We start from the raw sequence: 21,837 nt of genomic DNA, 5'->3' as shown, positions 1-21,837 counted from the left end.
CTTTAGCCTTATAAAAGTAATCAATAAACTAATCAAAACAATATTACAGTACAAAGCAAAGTTACCTAGGTGTTGTGTATGTTTTAACTGTAACTAATATTCCATAACAAACCTCCTATCGCATTATGCTTTTAAGGTGATATTGCTGAGCAACTTCCTATCATCAGAATGTTAAATTTTTTCTCCAAATGTGCTGAAGATATAGAGCTAACATTTTTACAACACACGGGCACGTATCTTTTGCTTATGATGTACCAGTAGTTACTTTGTTAATTCATTTCCTTACAAACAATTTCCATGCGAATATTTTCAAAATTTTCAATACACTATCTTCAGTAATACGTATTTAAGGCATATTAAGGCTACTAAATAAATAGACATAATCTGAAAATTTCACTTTTCTATAAAAAAAAGTTGAGAAAATATTTATTTTGAATAAATAAGTCACACTTGTGAAAAATGAGCATTGAAATTGAAGCTTACATCCTAATAATGCACTTATACTTCTCAGACAAATCTAAAAATTAACATGGATACAGTTTTAATAAGTTCTCTTCCCTTTATCTACTGAATCAGTGCTGGCCATCCCTGAATATAGCTCGACCAAGCGGCATATACTAGCTACCTCTTTTGTCTGTCTCCTTCCTTTCCGCTGCAATGCGCTCAGGCTCTCCTGAGCTCTAAAGCGCGCACTTGCTCCTATGGGCATCAGTTGACATGACTGCCATAACCGAACAGTAAGATCATAGTAAAATACATGAATGAAGGTAAACATTCCCTCCACGATAACTAAAACGTGTTTGTCTTAAACTATGGCAAAAAGAAAAATACAAGATGCATGGGTTAAGTTTTATGACGCTGCAGCTGAAGATGAGAGAAATAAAAAGGCTGGTAACACAGTTCTACAGAGACAGAAAAATTAACTAAAATAATTCGGTAGATGTGATACGTTTATCAAAAAGCGGTTAGCCTTCCCTGTATTGGGAATATCTGATAGATAAAAACAAAAATTCTTCAATGCACAGAAAAAGGATGTGGCGTCACTCAAAATTGATTCTTTCTTTCCTTTTTACTCAAAATAATATAAGCTGCTACAGCTGATTCGAGAAAAGCATCTTCATACACTACTACGTATTCAAAATTTGAATAACTGAGTTGATTTAACGGATAAAGTTAATTCCGGAAACAAAAAATGTTGTCTAAAAACTGAAAAAGAAAACTAAAATAGTCAAAGATTAAGTGTATTGTTTCTACCAATTGACGTTAATCTCTTGTTACCGAAACACTGCACAACAAATTTGTATATTTCCTTTGATGGATACCTTTACAGCCTCCAGACTTTTCATTCAGGAACAGAGTTCTTCTAATTGCCATGAGCCTATGCCTGGAATTTCCCGCTTTATGAACCTGTGAACATGGTAAATATTCCACTTAAATCATTACATTAAGATCAATGTCATGGACTACAGATAAACGCTGATACAAATCGATCACTCACTTAGGAACCTAGTGTTTTGTTAATTAAACTTTTTTACAAGGTCAAAAGAGCTACTTAATTTAGCCTGCAGCCCTCTCATTGAGGTACATGGTCTCTTTACGTATCGTAACTCTGAAATTAGATCTTTCAGCTTTACTTTGCTGCATATTCAGATCCATAGTAGGGTAAACTAGGTAGTTATTGACCAGTATACGGTGATTGACCGCTTCCTTTTTTCAAGTATATTGTGAATAAACCACGATCGTGATTTCACTTTTTGTTGCATATACCTCTAGTAACAACCCTTATTTGTGGTTAGTTGTCGCTGTTCATCCCACTGAGTTAGTGTCTGTTGTCTGAGAGGACTGAAATCGATTGGAAATGCAACTGAACGTAAACAAGTGTAAGTAACTAGAGTAATTGCTAAGAATAATGCACACAATAATTTATTTATTCTGCAAAGAATACATAAATTCTGGTGCTCGTTTTTACACTCATAGTGTGAGAAGAGGTATAAGGTTTCCGTCCACAGAATATTATTTTGTAAAAGTTTTTATATGACATAAAAATGCCCCGTGGTCAATCACTATAAAGTGAATGGCCGCAAACTACAGTGATTGGTCGTTTATAAATTATTTCTTAGAATAACGACCAATGTGCTCCAATTCTATGTTTTCGGTTAAATGATGAGGATTTTTACAGGACTGATACTATATTATAATGCCTAATACAGGTAAAGTGCATTATATAGAGGAATCTTTACGAAACTCTATAGAACCTGTCCGCAATGGAATTGGTTTAAATGAAGCTACCAAGAAGTTTGGTGTCCTAAAAGCAACCTTAGCGTCCAGAAACAAATATCCCGTGAAAGGAAAAGTGTCCTTTGGTCCTCGCCCATTGCTGGGTGAAGCCATTTGTAATAACATCAGAGGAATGGCACACATTTGCTTCTGATAAGGCACAAAAGAGAAAAATGGAAGAAGAGGCAAGAGAAGAAAGGAAGCGAATAAGAGAAGAAAGAAAAGGCAGCGAGAGGAGTTTTTTTATATTTTTTAATTTTCTTTTAAATTGGTTATTTAACGACACTATATCAACTGCGAGATTATTTAGCGTCGATGGGATTAATGATCGCGAGATGGTATTTGGCGAGATGAGGCCGAGGATTCGTCATAGATTACCTGATATTTGCCTTACGGTTGGGCAAAACCTTAGAAAAACCCAACCAGATAATCAGTCCAAGCGGGAATTGAACCTGCGCCCGAACGAAACTCCGGATCGGCAGGCAAATACCTTAGCCGACAGAGCTACGTTGGTGGCGAAGAGTTCTTAATGAGAAAGATCAGAACAAGAGAAACGAAACAAACAAGAAAAAAGTGAAAACTGTGAAAAATCTGTTGTTCAATCACTAATAAGTGAGCATTCAATGACCGTGCAGTAGACGGTCAATCACTAATAAGCGTGTGGTCAATAACTGTGCCGTAGGAGGTCAATAACTGTAAAAGTGGACTTATTGTGTTTATTTAATTTATCTTTGCATTAAAATTTTATTTTTCCTTTCGTTTATTGATTTTGATTTGTTTCTGAATCTTCATTTGATCCAATGCCTTTAAAATTCTCTCAATACGTTATCACTGTTTTCAGCTATTTCATTGTTTTATTATTCATTAGCTTAAGTGGTCAATCACTATACAGTTTACCCTACTTACGTACTTATTGGTTTTTAAGGAACCCGGAGGTTCATTGTCGCCCTCACATAAGCCTGCCATTGGTCCCTATCCTGAGCAAGATTAATCCATTCTCTAACATCATATCCCACCTCCCTCAAATCCATTTTAATATTATACTCCCATCCACGTCTCGGCCTCTCTAAAGGTCTTTTTCCCTCCGGCCTCCCAACTAACACTCTATATGTATTTCTGGATTCGCCCATACGTACTACATGCCCTGTCCATCTCAAACGTCTGGATTTCATGTTTCTAATTATGTCAGGTGAAGAATACAATGCGTGCAGTTCAGTGTTGTGTAACTTTCTCCATTCTCCTGTAACTTCATCCCTCTTAGCCCTAAATATTTTCCTAAGAACCTTATTCTCAAACACCCTTAATCTCTGTTCCTCTCTCAAAGTGAGAGTCCAAGTTTCACAACCATACAGAACAACCGGTAATATAACTGTTTTTTAAATTCTAACTTTCAGATTTTTCGACAGCAGACTGGACGATAAAAGTTTCTCAACCGAATAATAACAGGCATTTCCCATATTTATTCTGCGTTTAATTTTCTCCCGAGTATCATTTATATTTGTTATTGTTGCTCTCAGATATTTGAACTCCTCCACTTCTTCAAAAGATAAATTTGCAATTTTTATATTTCCATTTCGTACAATATTCTCGTCACGAGACATAATCATATACTTTGTCTTTTCGGGATTTACTTCCAAATCTATCTCTTTACTTGCTTCCAGTAAAATTCCCGTGTTTTCCCTAATCGTTTGTGGATTTTCTCCTAACATATTCACGTCATCCGCATAGACAAGCAGCTGAGACAAGATCCATAGTAGGAAAGGTATCTTTGTGCAAGAGCGAGATAATCGATAGGCTTATATGTATTTTCAATGAAGTCCTATTCTCAGATTATTGATTTCAATGATCTCTTAAGACATCTTTGTGAAGTAGAAGTCTAGGAGGTACCCTAAGTCTGAGCATGTGTGGACAATGATCCAATTCAGACATAGGCCTACTTCCCGGAAGTAAGTCTGTACAGATGTCTCCGGTAGGTCTTTGCGTGTATGAGGTCCTTAACAGATGTAGAAACAATCACATTTCAGTGCTATGCATTTGCTTCATCCCCAGGCAGGACAGAAGAAAAGAGAGTGATCTAATAAACGGGTTCCCTTGGCTTTCACCCTACGAGTTATTTTATGTTAATGTGTTTATGTGTCACGATTAAAATACAAAAACCGCCGCAACACTCTGGGGTTCAGTTTATCTGATATATTAGCAAACCATTTTGAGTTACATTTTTAATATTAATATTTAAACTCCTAATCCATAATTAAGAATTGTCGATTTGTTATTTACAGCTCGAACCATCGTGGAAACTGAAAGAGCAGTTTGTAGTCGACGAGCTTCAAACTGCATTGGAATCTGATGCAAAGCTAACAACTCATCCAATGACTCATGCTGTTGGTTCTCCATATAATTTAATGCTGAATTTCGATGTCATTGCCTACAACAAAGGTGATAAACGCACAGCAGTGTGGCTTCTTGTTTTAGAAATAAAACTCATCCTACTTAATCATAAAAGACCAGGAATATGAGTCTCAATTAGAGAGACCGCGCAGTTCAATATCTCGACAGTAGGGTTGCAAAAGACCACTCATTTCGGATCTTATATTGAGTCAAAACACAAACACGACACTGCAACATAGGTATATTGTGCATTCTTACCTTTCTGGTAGAGAGTGAAATGAAACTATTCTAATTTGAAGACTGAAAATACCAATAGAAATGCCAGGAAGTTACGTAACAGTCAGTACATCTCATACCTTTATAATTATATGCCAACTTATACCATTAGCTGTAATCATGATGTACAAGATATCGGAAACTAATACATTGTAAATAAAATTATATGAAAGATTATTATTCTTGAATATTTACGAAGAGAATACTATATTCAGTTCATTCTACAGTGTTTTCATGCGTCGCTACTCATTGTCAGTACAGCTCCTCAACCTCTTATACTAACCAATTTAAATTTTTAACCATAAATTAACATATTCAAATTTAAGTTCAGTAAAAATTTAATTGTCGAAAGTACATTTCTGCATAAGAATATACATAAACATACTTGGACTTCTCCAGATTGATTGACACATAACCAAATAGATCACATCTTGATAGACAAACGAAGATATACTAGTATAGTAGACATTCGAACCTTCAGGGGAGTAGACTGAAATTTTGACCATTATTTGGTAATTGGAGAATTAAGAGAAAGATTATCAGTAGCCAAGCGAGTGGAGCAACAAGTTAATATTAGGAGATTCAATATTCCGAAATTAAAGGACGAGGAAACTAAGCAACATTATCAGGTCGAAATTTCAAATAGATTTTGCCGCTTTAGGAAGTTTCGACGAAGTTGAGGAAGAATTAGATGTTAATAGCGTGTGGGAAAATATCAGAGATAATATCAAAATTGCAGCCGAGCAGAATATAGGTTATTATAGAACTAAGAAAAAGAAATCGTGGTTTGATTATGATTGTTGCAGGGTAGTAGAAAGAAGGAAACAGAAATTCCCAACATTATAGACTGCACATCTCGGTCTACTAAACATGAAATGTAGTGAAATTTTGTTTTCCTTCTATTTTTGTATTTAATTCCTAAAACATCATGTTTTTAGGATTGATAGTATAATATTTACTGTTCGAGTAAGTGTGAACGTAATTGCTAACGACCTTCTGTCCAACACACGCTAACACCACCACAATATAGAGATTACAGAGTACGCTGATTGGTAAACAAGGATATCACCACAGTTGCAATGTACATGGCGGACCGAAATAAATAATGACGGTCAACTATCATTTCCAAAAACATTAGACTCTCGTAGGATTTCTTTCTAGGGAAACCACAAAAGTTACGGAAACATTTTATTCTAATATTTTGTTCAGTAATTTATTCTCTATCATCTGTATTTTTTTTTTTACAATTTATAACGTTTACACTCTGTATATCGAGGTTTCAATGTCTTTGACATCTTCCAGTGTCACCTTAGTTGTGAGTAAATGTTTGACCTGTTGTAACTCTGAAACGGTTGAAAATAAATAATACTGACAAAGAACTTTCCTGCTACAAATGTCGCCCTGAATCATCTCCTCACTGGTTGACCTTACTTTTTGAATAACCCTTTTGGTGGGTAATAAAAATTGTTACCAAACGTGTAAAACATAACGAGAAAGTGTGAGTGTATCGTCATCATCATGAAGCTTTTCTTACACATCACTTTAATAGTACATTATGCAACGAGCCTATAATGATAGTAATTAAGACATGAGGATGTTTATGAAACGAGCACAAGCGAGTTTCATAATTTTCATACGAGCGTCTTAATTACCATTATAGGCATGTTTCATACGACTTTTTATGCTCGACCATCTTTCTAACTTGAAATTATTCATAAGTATTCATGTTATTGTTATGTGAGTGAGTGAAATAGCCTACCTCATAAATTGTGAGATGTGCGCAGACGCGAAAGTATTGATTTTTTCCAGGAAACGAATGTCGACGACCTTGATATAATCTAGAGAGTAAGATAAACATTAATCTTGATATAACCTTGAAATTGAATTCGAAATTTAAAAAAATAGATAACAAATTGAATTTATTTGAATATTATTTACAATTAACGCTAATTATTATAGTAACAGAACATACCCTTCTGCGACAGCATTGGATTTCCAGCCTCTGTGACGTTTCGCTAATTGTCTTTCGATTGCATATCCGAGAATAATCGAAAACCTGAACTTTAATGAATAGGTGTACTTTAATGACATGCATTAAAGGGCTGCTACCAGGTGTATAATTACTACATTTCGGCATGGTCGAGCATAAAAAATTATATATTATACTTTTGTATAGGTTTCTTTCATTATAGGTTTACAGTCTATTTTTAATATGAATATTTTTTATTCAGAAGAAGTTGAGTACATAGATGTTCTTAAGTAAGGAAATGTGCCACTTCTTTGTTGTTCCTATTGCTGTATTTCTTTATATCGAAATAGTTTTTCTTCCGTAGAATGTAATGATAAAAATAAAATTAAACGTTGATAGTAACCTGCACTAACATTTCATTTACAGCTGCTTCAGTAATTCGCATGATGGAGCATTTCGTAACAACTGACGTATTTAGAAAAGGACTGAAGAGATATTTAGAAATAAAGTAAGTATGAAATATTAAATTAACAAACCAATTAACCACTACTTTTCCGCTTATTGTTAGTCAGTCTTACAGTGAGTAATTTTAAAATGTGTGAATTTAGTCACCATAATTCAATGGAAACATATAGCAAGTAATATAAAATATACACATTAAAACTAAATGATATGTCAATCTTCATTAAACTACGGTATTCACTTAACTTTAACCCTTGCTTTCTCCGTTTTTAATAAATGGCGCTTGGCCCACTATGGTTCTGAACCTTTCAAATGTTATCATTCAACTGAAGGTGAAAGATTTAACTCTGCTTTATTCCACTAGTGTACATTCATCTGTGAATGAAGAACATCTATACAACGCACTCAACGTTGCATTTAAAGAAATAAACCCTAAAGCTTATGTGGATGTTGGTGAAGTTATGAGGACGTGGACGCATCAACCTGGCTTTCCTCTGCTGACAATTACCTCAAACGGAAAGGGTAAACTGACTCTAAAACAGGTATTACGACATATCAGATATTCCTGTGTTATATTTCCATTAAATCAATTGAGGAGGTGGGTGCAAAAGGGACAATTTTTCAAAATGGAATTTTTAAATAAATTTCACTTTAAATATTCAAATGTAGAAATTATCTTTGTTTTAAGATTTATCAATTTTAATTAGTATAGTCATGTTTCTTTTTTTCATTTTTACATGTTGAAGGGCTTCGATGTTTAACAAAATATAAGATAATAACACAGTCTAATATATACAGTCACGAAGCTCAATCCGTAGTAAATATGCAAACATTAGATAGTTGCTCACCACTAGGATCGCTAATATCGCCTCATTACAGGCAATGCAAAATAATACCGGCACAGTCTATTGTTTCTAGCACCCTCAAAACTCAAGCTTCGTGACTGTATATAGTAGACTGTGATAATAATGTAACTTTGACATTAAAAATTGCCACTTTTCCATTGAATGAAAAACAATTTTGAAATATTTTTATATTAATGAAGAAAGTATATAAAGAGAAGGGCCGCAAGTTCCAGTTCTAGTGATGAATCTAGTTTACCGGCAAAACCAGACAGTGATGATTATGATGAAAAAGGAACACTGGAAAAGGAAAAAGTGCGGCCATTTTCACAGGGACTCGCAACAGGGAAAATACATGAACCTGACATTTAAGAAAAAACCTAACGTGATGGTAAAAAATGGATAGATTTATGGATTCAGCACCCTCAAATTAATAAAGACCAGTTGTTCCTTTACAGTCAGCAAAATTGACGTAGTCCAGTGTAATTGGTACAAACCTTTATGAAAGTCGACACAGACTAATTCGATGGTGTTCGGTAAAGGGAGGTAAGTCACGAAAATGAGTTTTGAAATAGATGAAAATTAAACTTCGGACTCTTATTGCAAGTAGGTAATTTTCTACACAAATAGAATACATCTAATGCTAGTATTCTTTCGTTTTTGCACAACCATTTGCAGAATTTATCTTGTGTATTCACCAAGGGAATAAAACTCCATTTGGACAAAAAAATTATATAACCCCCTTTACCCGAACACCATCAAATTATAACTTGTAAGAAAGACTGATAGCAAATAATTTATGCTTTTATTTCTTGCAGACAAGATTTGTTTTGGATTCCACGAAAGTTTCTGAAGATGTTAATTCTGTTTGGAATATTCCTATCACGTACACAAGCCAGGACGGTGATTTTAACGACACATCCACGAAACTATGGATGAAGAGCCCTTCTCTCAGCATGAATTCGATAACGAAATCTAATAAATGGTATATATTCAATGTACAGCAAGTAGGTATGTTAATTTGTATTCTTCATCTATTTATTTTGTTATTATTTTATTTTCCAACCGCTTTCACGTGGCTTATTATTTGATCTCGAAGCGTTCGCTTGTAGCAGTAAAGCGCAGCAACTGTGGTCACTCTATACCGGTGCAATCCGAAACCAACATATCCTTTATCTGTCACTAATTTAATTAGAACTCTCCTAGAATGTGGCCCTGGGTATCCGTCATAAGAGCTGTAGTTTACGGTTAACGATTATTACTCGACCGAGGCGAGTGGAGCCGCGGGCGTAATGTGAACTATCGCATTGACGCTATAGGAACGCAGGAGCAGTACAAGTGTCGCTCCGAGCTGCAGGACTCCACTGGCCTCGGTCGAGTTATATCATTATCAGCCTCGGTCGAGTTATATCATTATTAATCTGTTTATAGATTACACTGGTCAACAAAGAAAATGTTTCGGGCTCAAAAATAGCTAATTCTTATGTATTTCCACCTGCTGAATTCAAAAATCACCATAAAAATGACAGATTAGCTCTTGCTTTGGAGATAAAGTGGCATTTCATTTTTAGAGTCAACATTTTCAGTTTGGGGGAAATTTGGGGAAAATTTTATTTTGGGAGTTGGCACACCTGTCAAATAACAAAACACAAATGTTCTTCAGCTGTTTGTAAGTTACAAACATAGATATTGTTGCGGTCACTGTGAATTTCATATTGTTTCTGCTGTAATTAATGCAGAATTTCTGGTTTGGATGTGTTTTAAAGTGTAAAATTTATAAAAATGCCACGAAAATTGTGTGTTTGAAGTAGAAAATGAAAACAGTGTGGAACAAGAAGAAGAACCCAACAAGCCTTCCACATCCCAGGACCCTGATTTAGAGGAAAAAAGATGATAAACCGCACAGACTGAGTCAAACGGAATTGAGTGATCTCATTAGAGACCTTGACCTGTCGAAGGAGAAGGCAGAAATTCTAGGGTCTAGACTACAGCAATGGAATTTTCTCGAACGTGATGTCAGGGTCTCACAGTACAGACAACGTCACAGGGATCTGCTTCCCTTTTTTTAGAAGAAAAACAATCTTGTTTGCTGTGACATTAATGGCTTGATGAAATGTTTGAATTTGAACCATGATCCAACTGAATGGAGGCTCTTCATAGACTCCTCCAAGCTTAGTTTGAAAGCTGTATTACTTCACAATGGCAACCGTCTTCCTTCTATCCCTGTTGGTCATGGAGTTCACATGAAGGAGACTTATGCAAATATGACAGCCCTCTTCGACTCAATCAAATATCACGAACACAAGTGGAAAATCTGTGGTGATATAAAACTCATTCCTGTACTCTTAGGAATGCAACTGGGGTAACAAAATATTGCTGCTTTTTAAGTATGTGGGACAGCAGGGATAGGAAATCACATTATATTCAAGCAGACTGGCCTGCAAGAAATCATAGCCCTAGCGAGAAAAATGTTGTTGCCGAGCCTCTCGTGGACTCAAAAGATGTTCTTCCACCCCTTCATATTAAGCTGGGTTTGATAAAATATTTTGTCATAGGCATGAACCAAGGACAGGCCATTAAGTACGTAAGAGAGAAATTTCCGAATTTGATGCCAAAGTCAAGGGCCACAAATTCGAGAACTTGTAAAGGATACTGCATTTGACCAAGTTTTGGGGGGGGGTGGGAGGAAAGGAAGTTTGGGAAGCCTTCAAGGGAGTTATTCATGGATTTTTAGGCAACCAAAGAGATGATAACTGCACTCAGTTGGTGACAGTGCTCCTGCAAAAATACCATCAACTCGGATGCAAAATGTCCCTTAAAATCCATTTTCTCCACTCCCACCTAGACTTTTTCCCTCCTAGTTGTGGAGCTTTCAGTGATGAACACGGAGGAAGGTTCCGTCACGATATTTCTGTTATGGAACAAAGATATTAGGGCCGTTGGAATGAAACAATGCTTGGGGATTACTGCTGTCTTTGCGTAGGGATGCTCCGGAACTCACAAGAGGCAAGCTAAAAGACGACGATCTCATGAAGCCACACATGATTCTCTTCAGACACAACCATCTGCCAGGTATTCTTCCATAAATTTAGAACTCTTAGAATGTAACTGCCATTTTAAAAAATTTAAATGCACTTTCAATGTTGTTGGCATATGTAATTAAAATGTATCGTTTTCTCTTAATCCGTTAAACTGAAATACTTCCACCTATTGTGTATCACAGAAACTAGAGCTAAGAAAAATTGTTCATTGTCATATTCGTTTTTCTCAACCCAAAATTAGTAAGAATTGACTCATGAAGTGCAGGAAACATTCATTTTTTTTTTTTTTTTTTTTTTTGGCCAGTGTTATTTATAACTTTGTGTTAAAGGTGTGGATTACAATATGTCGTGAATTTCGTTTTGTAATGTGAACATAACTATGCTGCAGTCTGTATATTGTTCGTTAGCAAGCTATTAGTTATTATCAGGGTCCGGATTCTGATGACGTCATATTTTTTTCCTTGTATCGGAGACATTGTTCGTTTGTTAATAAATCCCATTTGTGACGTCCACATTCTAAAAATCTATAATTTATAGGTCTTTTTTTTTTTTTTTGCCATTTTCTGGTTTTAGGTCATTTTTAAAAGCTAGGCCTATGTCATTTTAAGGTTTTTTTTGGGGGGTCATAATTTTCGTGATTAACGGGATTTCATAAACGCAATCTGCTTTTTGCATTATATTTTGTCGTATTTACATTGATTTGTTGGAAGAAACTAACAGAAACACACGGTACATACGGTAATATAATATATCACATCGCGTCGAGTTTTCGTCTGCTTTCTGCGAACGGAAACGAAAGAACAAGAATGGCGAAAGATTATACCCAGTTCGAGCCTTAGGAAGTGCATAATGATATCAGCAGCGAATGATAAGATGCAGACGTTTAAATGTAGCCGATCTGCAACGCGATTGGCTGCCAGAAATAAGAGCGACGCGACTATAGTACACGAATTTTTCTCTTGTGACAAACTTTGCAACAATGACATTTATAATTCTAATTTAACTTGTTTCAAATATGACCCCCAGCAAGAAACGTCCTCTCATCAACTCAAGAATAAAGTACAACCTTCGAAAAATCTAGTTTTCTAACATTTTCAATAATGAAAAAGTAAAATTAAGACTTCTGAATCGTGAAACAATCATGACCATGACATAACATACTGGCTAACAACATATTCAAATAACATGTATCCTTATCATTTTTTCATCTGCTGTGCAAACAAGGGTCAGCACTCAAGGCTTGTTTTGGGGGAGAAAGAAAGAAAGAAAGAAAGAAAGAAAGAAAGAAAGAAAGAAAGAAAGAAAGAAAGAAAGAAAGAAAGAAAGAAAGCTGATCGGACCATTTTTCTTGCCTTCCCGCACTTTTCTGTTCAGCTGGTCTGTATGTGTCCCCTTGTCCTCTTTGGAAGCCTTCCACCATCAATTCGTTCTACAAACCTTGTCCTTGCAGTTTGTATATTCTCACGCCGTCAACTATATTACTGATTCTGAGTCTCAGGTTTTCCCTCATGTACTCCTTCCGAATATGATCTTGCGACTATATCCAGCTGGTGATCTGAGGAATCTCATCTGCTGTGCTTATAATTTTTCTCGTCTTTTGTTCTCAACGTCATGCCTGCGATTAAAATATCTAATCTAGTTTCCCTGTTACGTTGTAGAGTCTTAGCTGAATATCTTTACACATTTCTTTTCCAGAGTGTCTTCTGATTACTCCATTTAGCTCATTAAAGTTTGCAATTCTATTTATAAATTAGTTGTATTTCCAAGGTAAGTAAATGTAGACCTATTTACTTTACTCGACATAGTATTCGAATATTTAATTCGTGTACACTGTTATTCCACCACATTCAAGGGACTTCTTTACTACCTTCTACAAAGAAGTTTCATACCAGAACTACCTTTTAAATGTTCTACTTTTTATTATCATGTGCTCACTTTCTCACATACAGGGTGAGTCAGGAGGAAAGGTACATGGTGTGAGGAGTGATAATATTGGTGATTCTGAACAAAAAAGTTTATAATGAATACATGTCCTATTCTTAACAGTATCTGATATACAGCTGTTTGAAAATCACTGGCGTCAGTCTCATGTTTCTTCATCAGAACTCACATGTGGACCCAATCAAAACGACATTAACGACATTAGGTTGTAGTATTGCTTTTATTGGCCATTTCAATGCACAATGGACGTTGGATCGGTCGCGGTGGAGTCATTTCTTGGCCACCGAGGTCACCCGACCTTACTCCATTGGATTACTGTGCGTGATGTTGGCTTAAGAGCGAAGTGTACAAGCGCAAAGTGGAAACAAGGGAGGACTTTCTCTTTCACATTTTACATGTTTATGCTCTAGTAAAGGTAAGTCCGAATCAGCTCAGATGAGCAACACAGCAACTGTGTACAAGAGCTGCAAAGTATATTGAAGTTGACAGTGGACTTTTTGAACATATTCTATAAAGAAAAGTACACAATTAAACAGAACATAAGGTAACAATGTTTTAATTTACTATCACTTGCACTTTTCTCGTTCCTCATTGTTTCGATTAATTTTCTCCGGAACCATTAAGAACAGGGCATATGTTCATATAAACTTTTTTGTTCAGAATCACCAATGTTATAACCCCTCAAACCATGTACCTTTCCTCATGACTCACCCTGTATATTTCACCCTCACGAGTGCAGGTTTCTACAGAGTGAACTATGACCAGAGCAATTGGAAGCTGCTGACTCAATACTTGCAGAGTGAGAACTACAATAAGATCCACGTCATCAACAGGGCGCAACTTGTAAATGACGCCCTGGCCTTGGCTCATGCCGGACTGCTCAGTTACAGCACTGCGCTCGAGTTGGTACAGTACCTGGAGCATGAGGAGGAACTCTTTCCCCTGTCTTCTGCACTCACGCGACTATCTTACATGAGCCACAGAATAGCAAGCAGTGAACATTATCCGTTATTCCAGGTAAGACAAAATACTTTAGGGTTATAGGTAAGGTGAATGGGCCGTTCAATAGGAAAACTAACTGGCAGACAGGTCACAGTATAAGAAGAATCAGCAGGGACAACTCTTGTCGGCACCTTTGACGGTGTTGGTACTAAATTCAAGCTCAGTAAGGTCTAGTTCTCAATGAATCCAACTATATCGCTGGTATCAAACCACTATCAAAATATTAGTAAAATATTCATTTATTTATTTTATTGGTCAGTAATACGAATAATCTTGTACGTATATTATTTATCATTAATATTATGTCGCTAGGAAGTCAAAATACTTATATCCATTGTTGACGTTTATGTTCGCACTTCACCGCAACGGACGCCATGATGTATTTTGTTGTACTTGGATCAATTTTACCAACATAAGCCTCAAACAGTGACTTGAACGTTAGAGTCAATTAGTGAATATTTTCATTATGATTGCATTCGAAAGTAATTATTATTATGGTTATATTGCCATTCCTTTGCCTCATGTCTTTAAAATTGTTCAAAGATGAATAATGAATGTTTTCAGTTAATATTAAATTATGGCAGCTCTGTCGCAGATGGAGATCCATCTGGTGGAGGTTCCAGATAATACACCCGGTTTCGTGACATGCGCACTCAGAATTTGTTCCCACGAAATGGCTTAGATGTCTTTACTGTATGTTCTCTATACTGTGGACAGGGTATCACGTAAGAAAATAAGTAGAAGTACGAAGATAGGTAAGTGTGAAGATAGATCGATAGTTCGGCACGTCGCACAGAGGGAAATTTTCGGAATTTCCTGGCCAAAATTATTTTTCACGTCTAACTCCTAGGATTGACTATTAAATCGCTTTAAACTATAAAAAGGGTAAAACTATAAAGAAAACATGTATCGTATATCATACAGGATGATTCATTATTACGTGTAAATACTTCGTGTGTGTGTGTTGTAGAGGTGAAACTAAGACTAAAACGTTCTATACAACTTTTTCTCAAAACCTTTAATTCCAGAGTTCCAGTAGATGACACTTAAGTTGTAGTAACTGCATAGGCATTACTGTTCTTCTTGATGCAACGTCAGTCGGCTAGAGTTCTTCGTAGTGCACAGCAGTGGTGTTGAGGGAAAGATGTACACAAACATAGAGTATGCTGATATGCGCCTTGTGTATAGTGCAGCAGAAGGTAATGCACTTGCAGCACGACGACGATACAGTGAGCTGTTTCCTAGACGACAATTACCAAGTCATCAGACATTTGCAGGTGTAGACAGGCGTATGAGGGAGTACGGTATTCGAAGTGCGCCACATACAGGTCGACAATGTGTGCATGTAGAGGACTGTTTTTTGGGGTGGTAGATCAGGATCCAGCCGTAAGTACTAGAGCAGTGGCCGGCATATGGTGCAGTTATGACGTAAGAGCCAGTCAGGCCTCAAGAGCTTGGAAGAGCGAGCAGTTGAGTCGTATTATTGTTATCACGCACCAGCGCAGTAGCGTCAGTGCAGCAACGATACGACAGTTCTTGGAGATAAATTGATGGAATCACATTCCTATATTTTGCTAGGGAATAACTACTCTGCGGTCATGATAGCAACATTCTTGGCAAATTCCCCGTCATTAAAAGAACGCATGTTCTTTGCAATGGCTAATGAAATCCTATATCTTAAGCCTTAAGCTTACCATTGATTTATTGACAGTGTGTTCCCTAGCTTCACTTAACAATTTATCTTTCAATTGCTGCAATAGTACTTGTCGATATTCTCCCCCATATTTGTCATAATCATTTGTGTGGCATAGAGAATAATGGCATTGTATATTGAATTTCTTTACATGCTGAAACAGCTTGCCACAAATCAAACACTTCGCCATTCCTCCATACTCCATAACACAGTTTGCTCTCGACAAAGCATTTAACTTGGGCACGGTAGTAACACAAAGTGATGGTGTGTTTCAAAAGTTGAAATATACTTTGCATACTATTCACCAAGTTAGGGCCTATATAGTTCAATCTTTATATTGTGTAGGAAAATGTCTGTTAAAAACACTTGAACTGTTTTCAAGTTTCCGAGTAGACAAAGTGTTGTAGTACTGCTTAAATTATTTATTTCTATATTTGTATATTTATAGCATTTTCGGAGCCTCATTTACAAAATGCGAATTTCATATTATTATAAGTAAATTAAATTTGATTACAAACCAAAATATTTTGTTACATTGATTTATCACGGATGTACAGTTTTGTTTTCGTACAAATGTATTGTAATTCTGCTGTTCCCATACTACCTCAGACGAATGGATCGCGCTCTGTCAGTGCATAGGCGCCGCACCACCACTGTTCAGATGAACCTTCTCTCCTCGCTGTGCTCAGTATGCAGAGATTGCCGAGCAAAGAGCGTGGCGACTCCGTGGTATGACGTCACAGAGCACGGAACATGCCGGTCACTGTACTAGAGCAATTGGATACTTTAAAGTAGAAGGGTGCAAAGTGCCAAAATGAAACATTGGAGATAAGATAAAAAAAATGTAGCTATAAGAATAATTGTACACATATTTGTGCCATGTTTTTTTTTTACTGATAGAAAACAGCAATAGTATAGAAAACAGCAATAGTACAGTGTCTACTCATTAATAATAGTGGTATGAAAAGACATTATTTCTCCATATTTAATTATATAACACAGATTGTGAAAAGGGTTAGGTATTGGGTACAGTTGCAGTAGAATGGTGCAAAGTCCAATATCTATTTTTTACTATTCTGGAGCAATTTTTACTCACAGATCTGCCTGTAGAACTGCCTATGCTCCTCATTTGGAAGATAGGGAGTCATTGCTAGTAGATCCCCCTTCTTTTCTTCAGTAATTTCCATATTTTATGCTTTAACTTGAAACAATGCTGACTGCACATCTTTCATGTTTTTTTTTTTTTCCTTTTTAAGCACTTTAATGGTATGCACTGCTTCATTATTATGGGACTATTTCACTGAAACACTACCTGCTTTACTAACATCATAATGAATGCAACATGCCTTAGAAATATTCAAGTTCTTGATGAAAATAAGTTGATCAGCAACATCTTGCATATTAAGGAAATATGACTCTAGCATTGAAACGGTTTGAAATGGTTTTACAACTTTAGAGTCTTGTACGGTTTTAAGCAGGTGACTAGGAATGAAGGCTTTTGTCACTTTCTGTTGTTTTTCAATCAAAGCAAAATCAGAATCGCATTGAAAGAAACTGTGGCCGCTAAGAAGGAAACGTTGTTCTATGTGCTCAAATAAACCAATGGCAACTAAAAGGAGACACATGAAAACCATTACACGATTTTTGTTTTCAGCTGCACAGCTATCAGATTCTTCTTGTTTGTTATGTCCATATTCATCAGTTTTAGTACACACGAGGCAATCTCATTGGCACCTCTACTCGCGATGCTTTCATCCCACATACACAAGTAAGACTGCATTGTATCACATGTACAAACTCCAAAGTTATAACGTGAAACCTGACATCTGTGAAACATTTCGCTGTGTGTAAGTTTGGGCACAAATATGACCTGTTGAAGATCCATTGCATTCTATGATGCAGCTCATAGGCCGCTTACCGTCTGAAACTGCATGGTGCTGGCAACGTAACATCTAAATATCTCGCTTAAGAAACACAACTGGATGTAGCCTCTTTCATACATCATCCTCCTAGGCACATTGCACTTTTCTGCATAATAATTTCGTTTTTTATGATTTTGGCACTTTGCACCTTTCTACTTTAAAGTATCCAATTAGTGCAGCACTAGGAATTCCGCAAAGTACTGCATGGCGCATGATTCGGAGACAACAGCTATATCCATTTCACCTGCAGAAAGTACAAGAGTTGACACCTGCAGATTATCCGTATCGTCGACAGTTCTGTCAGTGGTTACTACAGTGCAAGTTCCACGCAAAATGACGTTACCTTTGGAATTAAAGGTTTTGAGAAAAAGTTGTATGGAACGTTTTAGTCTGAGTTTCACCTCTACTTTACGCACACAAAGTATTTACACGTAATAATAAATCACCCTGTATAGGCCTATTATAGCCTACTCTCGTATGAAAGAATTAATATTTAGTTATTCGTTCATCTTATGAATAGTTTCTTCTCGAGTCCTCTTTCATCTTAATAATCTTCTACTCATCATCATCATCATCATCATCATCATCATCATCATCATCATCATCATCATCATCGACGATTTCTGTATAGACCATCATCATCATCATCATCTACTTCATCTTTATCTTCGCCTTTCCCTTTTCCTGTTCCTGTTCTTCTGTCTTCAGCATTAAAACATGCCAGTATATGTACTGTTTCTTTGGAGAAATGTTTAATATTTTTTCTTGGCAGCTGTCGGATACTTGAAATATAGGGATCAAAAGAAACTAAGAGCGTTTTGAACTTAACTCCCAAATTTGCAATTCTGGAAGTCTTCCTTGCAAATCCTTCCCTATAATTTCTTACGTCCTTATTTCTTGCTTCTGGTGCCTCTTCTGACAAATTTTCTATAGGAAATATGCACTTCTGAATAACATCCTATCGTGAATAAGAATTTTGTGAACTGTGGTAGGCATATAGTATCACGAATATAGAGAGGCAAAAATACAGGCTGTTTCAATAGCATAATAAAATTCTTGGCCAATGAAATTTTTGTTGTTATGTGAACTGTTGCGTGAAATAATTGGCTATGTGGAATTCTCACAGCTAGACCCACTAAATGTTTAGTTAATTAAAAAATAAATGTGCATATAAAAATACCGGTAAGTTGCTCTAGAATAGCCGTGGGTGGATTATTTAAACTGCGTTTAATCTGTAGGGTAACTTGGCACATTAAACAAGCGCTGGATTCAGAAATCTATGTAAGTATACAGTACTTTAATAAAAAAAGAACATATATACATATATACAGAGTGGAAGGGAACCGATGCACCAAAATTTAGGAGGTGATTCTACCTGTTAAATATAACAAAACTTTTACTACACTTTTCCTTCGATGAAGCACCTTTAAACAGAAAAAAAATAGTTTTTGTCCGATGTTTGCAACGTTCTATTGTAGTTATGGTCTGAAATAAATTCCTATACAAGCATATAGATATATAAGTAATCTGAACAATTAATGTCGTCAATCTTTTTTTTTTTTTTTTTTTTTTTTTGCAAATTAAACTGTTTAGCTACGAATTTAAATTAATTGCGAAAATTGTTAAAATAAAGCTTATAACGCAGCGCAGTGTCGTGTGTCACAAACTAAGTACAGTAAGGAGTGCAGGCCGTGCTTGTTAGAGTTATTGCAGTAGCCGTGATGTTGTCAAATGCTTCATTAAACATAACAATTTCCTCTAAAACGGTGAATGTTTTTGAGGTTATTTTACGACGCTATATCAACATTTCAGGTTATTTAACGTCTGAATGAAATGAAGGTCATAATGCCGGTGAAATGAGTCCGGGGTCCAGCACCCGTTGAGGGAAAACCCCTGAAAAATGTTCAACCAGGTAACTTGCCCCGAGCGTGATTCGAGCCTGAGCCACCTGGTTTCGTGGTCAGACTCGCTAACCATTACTCCACAGGTGTGGACCGGTGGATGTTAGAGCGTAAAAACTTATTTTTTTAATCAAATCTCTCCTCATGATCTATTACCAATAATTTCATTTTGGTTTAGAGGTAACCATCCACTCTCTATAGGCTATCTATTCTACATGATTACAGTGCACAAAAATGTATTTTAAAGTCGTGTGGAATTGTGTGGAATTTGGTTATTACGTGTGTGAATTTTAGTTTTGCTAGTTTGGCAACACTGTCGCAAAGGCATAATTCCAGCGCTAGCAGCAGATTTGGCTTCCGATTTGGCATCAATGTTATTTCCATATCGTCTGGATTTTATGTGAGGGCTCTCTTTGCGTATTGTATTTTTTTTTCACGCCATTTTTAAACAAGTCAAGGACGTATTAATCAGACGGTAAGATAGCTTCTGGAAAACGTAGCCGAAATTTGCGCAAACATTTCGTGTTTGATTTTTTTCCTAAGAGATCCCCACAGTGAATATTCGTTGCTCAGTAGCGTAACTGATTATTTTTACGACTACGAGTTTAAGACTTTTTTTTTTGTAAGAACGCCAGCGAAACCCACCAATATTTGGTAATTTGAATCCGCAGATGCCTCCTTGTTAATTATCAATTCCCGGCGGCGTGGAGCTATAGACTATAGCAAGCACGTTATTAGGGTCAAGTCCTGTTTGGAGTGCTGTGAAATACTGAGATAGACAAGATGACAAATATATTTTAGTAGGTTATTTAACATGAGGCCGAGAATTCGCCGGGGAGATTAGCCAACATTCGCCTTACGGTTGGGAAAGACCTCGGAGAAAACACTACCAGGTAATCAGCTCAAGCGAAAATCAAACCCAGGCCCGAGCGCAACTTCGGATCAATAAGCAAGTGCCTCTACCGACTGAGCTACGCCGGTGGCTGACAAATATACAGTATTACAAACATAAATAGGTAGATAATTCACAACTACAAAAGTGTTGGGTAAATATGTAAGTAGGTAGGCGACTTGGTGGAGAATAGACGACTAGATTGAATTGAATTGAATTGAATTGAATTGAATTGAATTGAACTGAATTGAATTGAATTGAATTGAATTGAATTGAATTGAATTGAAGTGAAAGAGGAGAAATGGTAGGATAAATTTAAAAGGTACGCAAAACGCGTCCTCGCAAAGGGTTCGGGGCTGAAAGAAATTGAATATGTGAGCTCCAAGCCTGTTGGCCACTTGTCTCACTCCGGGTTACGCTGCTCCACTGAAGGAGCTCTAGAAAATTTTGAAGGGAAAGCCGAAAATGGACGAGAGCGGTAGATAGATAAGTAGATAACTAGGCAGGCAGGCAGGCAGGCAGACGACCTCCAGCCCCGAAGTCGTTATGAAAATTCTGGCAGTAAGAAAAATCCTGCCACTTCCCGTGAACTTTCAGTCCATAGGCAGTCCTCTACCGGAAAAATATTGGTAAAAATGCATAATTTCAAGTAAACGAAATATAGAAAAGAGTAACAAAAATCAATCGTGCTTTCTTAAGGATTCCTAACTTTATATTATCTCTATAACATGAAACTAGTACATCATCAGAAATACCTGTAGGCCTAGACCTATACTACAGGCCTGTATTACAGGTCTAGGAGTAGTAGTTGGATGGGCAGTGCTCGGAACCACAAGAAGTTCCGACTTTTCTCAAGCAATTACATTCATAACTATTGGTATTTTGGATAAAATCGATATTTAATTAGCCAACGAATAATAATAGTAATAATAATAATAATAATAATAATAATAATAATAATAATAATAATAATAATAATCCGTGGCGCTAACAGCCCTTTAAGGACCTAGACCGACCAGTCGTCTGCTGGTCTCACGCCCATATGTCGAAGCAGAGGTGGACGATCATCCAACCAAAATGGAAATATGGTATGGTTAGTACTATGAACGCTTCCCAGACGTTATAGGCTGGCATTCGTAACCGGATTTCACTATCTATCGTAACTCCCCAAGTGCATCACGAAGCTGAATGGACTCCGGTCCCATACACTGGCGGAAATTTCATGTGAAAA

The 21,837-nt window shown here is 36.5% G+C and overlaps 1 protein-coding gene across 1 annotated transcript in view; it reads left to right on the top strand.

The window, feature by feature from the left end:
• The window catches only part of LOC138694465 (uncharacterized), a 119,001-nt gene that overhangs the window by 28,570 nt on the left and 68,594 nt on the right, over positions 1–21,837 (top strand). Inside the window, exons 6-10 of the mRNA XM_069818237.1 lie at positions 4,557–4,713; positions 7,337–7,418; positions 7,737–7,914; positions 9,033–9,225; positions 13,936–14,213. Coding sequence (XP_069674338.1) covers positions 4,557–4,713; positions 7,337–7,418; positions 7,737–7,914; positions 9,033–9,225; positions 13,936–14,213 — 888 coding nt within the window. The remainder of the gene's footprint in view (positions 1–4,556; positions 4,714–7,336; positions 7,419–7,736; positions 7,915–9,032; positions 9,226–13,935; positions 14,214–21,837) is intronic.

The sequence above is a fragment of the Periplaneta americana genome, chromosome 1 (genome assembly GCF_040183065.1).
Source record: "Periplaneta americana isolate PAMFEO1 chromosome 1, P.americana_PAMFEO1_priV1, whole genome shotgun sequence".
Lineage (NCBI taxonomy): Eukaryota > Metazoa > Arthropoda > Insecta > Blattodea > Blattidae > Periplaneta > Periplaneta americana.
Note: the sequence above shows the minus strand (reverse complement) of the source record. Positions and strands in the feature narration are given on the sequence as shown.